General features: G+C 47.0%; 1 protein-coding gene across 1 annotated transcript; it reads right to left on the bottom strand.

Annotated features, from left to right (window-relative positions):
* Window positions 1-362: 362 nt before the first annotated feature.
* On the bottom strand, window positions 363-5,711 carry CMPK2 (cytidine/uridine monophosphate kinase 2). Its single transcript, XM_069805857.1, has 5 exons — window positions 5,561-5,711; window positions 5,343-5,457; window positions 4,358-4,559; window positions 2,957-3,190; window positions 363-1,217 (listed from the first exon to the last, which is right to left on the bottom strand). Exons 1-5 carry the CDS (start codon window positions 5,654-5,656, stop codon window positions 1,097-1,099), a joined length of 768 nt encoding a protein of 255 aa, XP_069661958.1. The 5' UTR covers window positions 5,657-5,711; the 3' UTR covers window positions 363-1,096.
* Window positions 5,712-6,000: the final 289 nt, after the last annotated feature.

The raw sequence follows: 6,000 nt of genomic DNA, 5'->3' as shown, positions 1-6,000 counted from the left end.
CTGCTCATCCTCTATTCCAGCAACACTGGGCCACTGGATTGCCTGTGCCTAAATGTTAGGACCATTTTATTGTTTTACTGCTGGATGACATTCCAGCCTCTCCTTGGGCATCTCATGCTCCTGCTGCAGTCCAGTGAATTCTGGTACACAATGGATGCAGGAACAGGTTCTCCTGGTGATGAAGGTGCAACATGATAGCATCTTGAAATGTCATAGTGTCAGAGAGCACTCTGAGGTACCTCGTACATGACCGTATGTGGTGGGTTGAGCCTGGCTGGATGCCAGATGCCCACCAAAGCTCCTCTATCACTCCTCCTCCTCAGCTGGACAGGGGAGAGGAAATATAATGAAAGGCTTGTGGGTCAAGATAAGGACAGTTTAATAAAGCAAAAGCAAAGGTCACATGCGAAAGCAAAGGAAAACAAAAGATTTTATTCTCTACTTCCCATCAGCAGGCAATGTCTGGCAACTTCTCGGGAAGCGGGACTTCAGTACTCGTAGCGGTTGTTCCAGAAGACCAATGTAAGTAATGAATGCCCCTGCTTCCTCCTCCTTTCTCTTAGCTTTTATTGCTGAGCAGACATCATATGGTATGGAACATCCCTTTGGTCAGTTTGGGTCAGCTGTCCCGGCTGTGTCCCCTCCCAGGATCTTGCCCACCCCCCAGACTACTGGTGAGGGGGAATGTTGGAGAGACAGCCTTGATGCTGTGCGAGCGCTGCTCAACAGTAGCCAGAGCACTGGGGTGTTACCGACACCTTTCTAGGTACCAATGCAAAGCACAGCACTGGGAGGGCTCCTACGGGGAAAATCAGCTCTGTCTCAGCCAGACCCAATAGACCATGGTATGTTTGTGGCTTTACTAAGAATGCTGAATAATGTGAGTAGTATTTTGCTTTACATAGAAAAGAACAGTAGGCAGCAGTGAAACAGATAACCTGCACAGGTAACTGTTGACAGAAGAAAGAGAAGATTCTCCTGTGGGACAAAACCCATCACAGTGCATTTTCAGGTACCAAACCCAGAGGGGCAATAAAGAGTGTCTTTTAAGTGCACTAAAAAGTATCTTTGAAGTGCTGTTACACAGAAGTTGCTTTCACAAAGCACTGTGTTTCTTAATTAGTTGTAGCACTGTCTGGAGAACCTCTTCCTTGGAGGGGCTGGCATCAACCACTTGGCATGCAGGATTCACCATCCTCCTGTATGACTCTTCAACCCTGTTTAAAAACAAAACAAGAGAAATGAAACTTCAAATTGCAGGGATATGAAATGGCATTAGTCATCAGTCTCAGAAGAAAGTGTTCACACTACAGATACAAAGGAAAGAAAATCTAATATGAAGTTAAGAATTAAATCTACTGCAAAGAGCAATAAACCACTAGTAACTATTACAATGCGAGCCTCAGAATGCAGTTTCCTTGACACGGCTTCCCAGAGCTCTATCCATATTCACATGGCATGGCATTAAAGTATTTCTTTCTTTACAACTTGGCACTGGGTAACATCTGGTATAGCAGTACAGTGGACAGCCTGCTTCTAACACCTGAATTAAGTTATTTGGAGCCTGCTAAGGTGTCCCTGAACTATATGGCATGGCATTGTGTAGGTATGCTCACTGACTGGATTACAGAATTGACACATCGTTCAACCCTTTCCTCTGATCAACTTTGCTAACCAGATGAAAACTGGGATGAAATACAGGAGGAAAAACTCCTCGCTTAGACTATAAGCCTTCTCATAATGCAGAGCTCTCCCACATTTAGCCTGTGAGGATGTGAATATCATTTTCTACGGTCCCACAGTTAATAATGCCAAACATTCGGGCCACAAGTCATGAGAGGAATCGAGCAAGATTCTGAATGTTCTCACATCCAGGTTGACATAATTAATAAGTGGAAATAACCAAAGGCTTTCTGACAGGACGAAGAAGTAACAGAATGAGAACACGAAAGATTCTTAAATGGCAGCATGTTCCCTAGCTCACCCACCCCTCTGCAGGTCCCACTATATGAACCATGTGTTCGCACAGAGTTTCTGTCAGAATTAAGCAATGGATATTTTTAAGGTATATCATCACCAGAAATGTTAAAACCCTAGAGGTAGATTTCAGCTTTGCGTTTGTAGATACAGACACCAAACATTCAGGTGTCTAGACTGAGGTATCTACACAAGCACTAGGTATTTAAGTGTCCACCGTAGATGATGGTGATCTGATCAATACATTTGGCAGAGCCTAGACAGCAATTCAGCACACCCTGAAGTAGGATAGCTAGGGTGCAATTCAGTTGCTTAAGCAAATATATCTAGTACTGTTTGAGATGCTCTGGACCATCTCATTTAGCTTCCAGTTGCTCGTCCAGAAAGTGTCCACAGGTTCTTCATCACATCTGCCAGCCTCATGCAGATGTCTCAGATAGTATCAGATGGCTCTAGATACTTATGCTTAGATCACTGAGCAACAAGCAGGTGGTGAACTGAATCACTTCAAAGGCTCCATTGAAGGTATTGACTATATTGGCACCTGAGACACTTAGCACAACTAAAGACATCTACAAGAGGAGATCTAAATTTTATTCTGTTCATCTGGAGATCAATTCCAGACTTTTCTGGAGAACCTATGTGTTTCAACTTCTTGCCTCCTAGGTCTGGAATTTTTAGGTTTCTCTCCTTCGTGATCTCAGTAAGAAAGGTACTACAATAAAAGCAGCAAGTAGCAAGATACAAGTAGTTTAACTCGAAGCTCCTTCGCAGGAGAATGAAGTTCTTCACCTGCAAACACTTTCAATGAGAAGTGACAGAATTTACCTTGTCAGCCATTAATCCTTTCCAAAAACAACCCAACCCAAAAGCTTAGACATAGGAATTCCTTGTCCCAGTAATGTGAGTGGGACATTTGCTACTGATCCCACAGGAGCCAAGATTGCCTCCATCCTCTTATTCCACAAAAAAAGTGTACCTTTGGCGAAACAAGGTGTTAGCTTCCAGCTCAGCTTCCTCCTTTGTCTTCTCCAGCCCCCGACGCTGAAGTCTTTGGACTCGCTCCTCAGGGTCAACAGTAAGGAGAAGAACAAGATCGGGTTTAAGCAGATCCTCGGGCCACTGGTACACCTCATCGTGAGCTGGTGGAAGATCCTGGACTTTCCCATCTACTTCAGTGGCAATTGCGTAGGCAGCTGTGCTGTGCCAGTATCTGTCAGGAAAATACAGAACGGAGAGAGAAATTTTAAAGAGGACACTAATTCTTCAGTAATATAGAAGACAGGTGTCACTGTAATGACAAGTGCAATAATGATGAGGTAGGTGACACCGATTTTGAAGGGAAATGTAAAGAATAGTTCTGTGCCATCCATTATTTCTTAACAGAGTGATAATACTCAATGCAATATTCAGAACTGCTGTGAATTATTAATTAAGACATACGGTAGAAGCTACACATTATGCAAAGAGTGTTCCAGATACTCCTATCAAGAGAAGGTCTTCTCATATAATGAGTGAGGTCAAAAGAAGAGTTACATTATATGTCAAAACCCAGTACTCTGAGTCCCCTTTCTGTGGTTCCCATCCTACTACATGTAACAGATTTGGTAGAGAACATGCAGTCTTCAACCTCAAGGGAATGAAGACAGAGCTCATTAATGGTTACGCATTTCACTTGCATTTAATGGTCCCACCACTATGAGGCACTGTATTTTATAGATTTCAGTAGTTTTGCGGCTGGTTAAAAATAGCACTCCCACCCATGCAAACAACTTCTGCATATGTGTGTTGTGGGGGGAGACTACAGTACATCTTCTGAAACAAGCCAGGGGTTTCAAAGTGCATCTAGACTTTCTTTCTTAAGAGTAATACTGAAAGCTGCCTACACAGTTAGTCAAAACAAGAAGTGACATAAACAAACCCCCAAAAGTGGGATGCATATTTCTGGTTTTCCATCTTCAAAGAGTAAGTCTGCCTAAAACTCGGTCATTCTAATCCACCCATATCTCAGATGCATCTTAGCGATAGCCATGATCAGCAGCCCTTGTTCTCCTCAGGTTTGTTACAGATCCCTGGTTTGGCTCAGGCTGCACAGTCCATGCCTCCAATATTTCTCACTGAAGATGTAACACTTTTCACGTGTCCTAAAGCCAGTTATGAGTATTACACTGGTGGAAGTCCCTCATCTTATTGTTATCATACGTATTATTCTTTAAAAGATTTAATATTGATTTAACATTCATCTGACTATCTGCAAGGTAGCACTTAAAAAATAAAGAAAAAAGAAGAAACCCAGAGACTATCATTGACAACTTCTGCTTGTAACACTGAACAACTGTATGACAGCACTGATATAAGAGGAATTCTTAAATATACAAACCTGTCAATGATCACAGGTGCCTGAGTGGATGCTTTCGCTATTTCTGAAGCAAGAATGTAGTTGCCCGCAGCATAAAATGCTCTCTTAATGGGTGCTGGCTCATCATCAAATATTGTCCTCCACTGGCTGATGCAAGCTGGTGGGGACCTTAGCAGAATGCCATTCAGGGTGTCCTTAACAGACTGGGTTACAGTGGTTTTGCCTGCATTTCATTTACAGAAGGAAACATTTGTTATATTACATGTCAGATAAAACTGAGTTTTAAAAACTGAAAAATGCTCCTATCTGTTCACTTGGAGCCCATGTTCTGACATATGACTATGTGACCTGAGTGTGTCGTGATAAGGTTTTCAGTGGGAAATGATTACGAGCCTGGTTGCAGGAATTGTTACTCCACTTCCTACTCTCAGGGCCTTCCACCCCTCCCTCTTGCCAGCTTTCAGTCTTCACTCCTTAAATGCATGGCGATTTCTCTATATATCCATTTACAACGTTTTTCTAGGTCACAGTTCATGTGGATGTTGCCACGCTGTCACCCAATCCTTTCTTTTTAGAGGGGATTTTCAATTGGCTTTAACTGAAAAGTCAGAAAACAAAGTTATTTGGAGGCAACTAATATTTCTCTCTGAGACAAACTGCTGCCAGTTTCCCAGACTACCACTACTCTAGTTCGTTTATTTGAAGGCTCTCCGGTAAAAGCGTGTTTCATCATCTGCACGAGAAATTTAATTTCCAGCACTCCGCTCTTTGTAGTCTTTCATTTACGGAACGAAACCGAACGTCCCACTGAACGAAAATTAGCATGGACTGTTTGGTCTTTTACAAGTAAGAGAAGACAGGCTGGTATTCCTAATTCTTGCAGACCCGCCACACTTTTCCAGGAAGCTTTGAATCCGTAAGCCTTACCGCCTGCCTGAGACCCGTTCCCGGTTGCTCTTCCCAACCGCTTCTCGCCTGCGGCTCTCCAACCATGCACTGCCCTTACCTGTGGCATCCAGCCCCTCGAAAACGACGACGGGGAAACTTCCCTTCCTCTGGTGCTCGGGACATTGCTCCAGCAGGTCGAGGACCGCTCCGGCCTCCGGGATCCGCGCCGCGCACTGCAAGCAGAGACGTGACCCTTCCCGCCCGCCCGCCGCAGCGCCTGACCGCGGCCCCGGCCCCCGGCCCCGCGCCCCCCCGCAAGCCCCGGCGGGCGCTCACCTCCCGCAGGCGGCGGCGGACGGCGGCGGCGGCGGGCGGCAGGGCTCGGCGGAGGGGCTGGGGGCCCGGCGGCCCCGGGGGGCAGCGCCGCAGCATCGCCGCCCGGAGCCGGGGCCGGCGGAGCGGAGGGCAGCGGAGCGGGGCGGAGCGGGGCGGGGCGGGGCGGGCGGCGGCGGGAAACGAAACTGAGCCCGGCGGGCGGGGAAGCGGCTGGCTGCGCGGAAAGGGGCGGCGGGCAAGGGCTGCGGCCGGGCGGGCGGGCGGGTTTGCTGCCTCCCCGCCCGGGTCCCGGGTCCCCGCCCCCGCTTCAGCGGCGCTGGAGCGAACGGGCTTGGCCCCCGCGGGCGATGGCTCCGCGCGTGGAGGGGCGGGAAGTGAAAGTGAAACAGTCCGGTCTTAGCCTCGGGATCTGCCCCCTCCCGCAAAAAAGGGTCCCGTTC

This window comes from Haliaeetus albicilla, chromosome 18 (genome assembly GCF_947461875.1).
Source record: "Haliaeetus albicilla chromosome 18, bHalAlb1.1, whole genome shotgun sequence".
NCBI classification, from domain to species: domain Eukaryota; kingdom Metazoa; phylum Chordata; class Aves; order Accipitriformes; family Accipitridae; genus Haliaeetus; species Haliaeetus albicilla.
The sequence above is the reverse complement of the archived record's forward strand: the minus strand, read 5'-3'. Positions and strand labels throughout refer to the sequence as shown.

Excerpts from the sequence above, each read along its gene's own strand:
- CMPK2 (XM_069805857.1), bottom strand. The coding sequence starts at position 5,656 with ATGCTGCGGCGCTGCCCCCCGGGGCCGCCGGGCCCCCAGCCCCTCCGC. Across the intron at positions 5,458-5,560 it reads TCCGCCGCCGCCTGCGGGAG|TGCGCGGCGCGGATCCCGGA; the intron begins GTGAGCGCCCGC and ends CTCTGCTTGCAG. Across the intron at positions 3,191-4,357 it reads GCACCTGTGATCATTGACAG|ATACTGGCACAGCACAGCTG; the intron begins GTTTGTATATTT and ends TTTTCCTGACAG.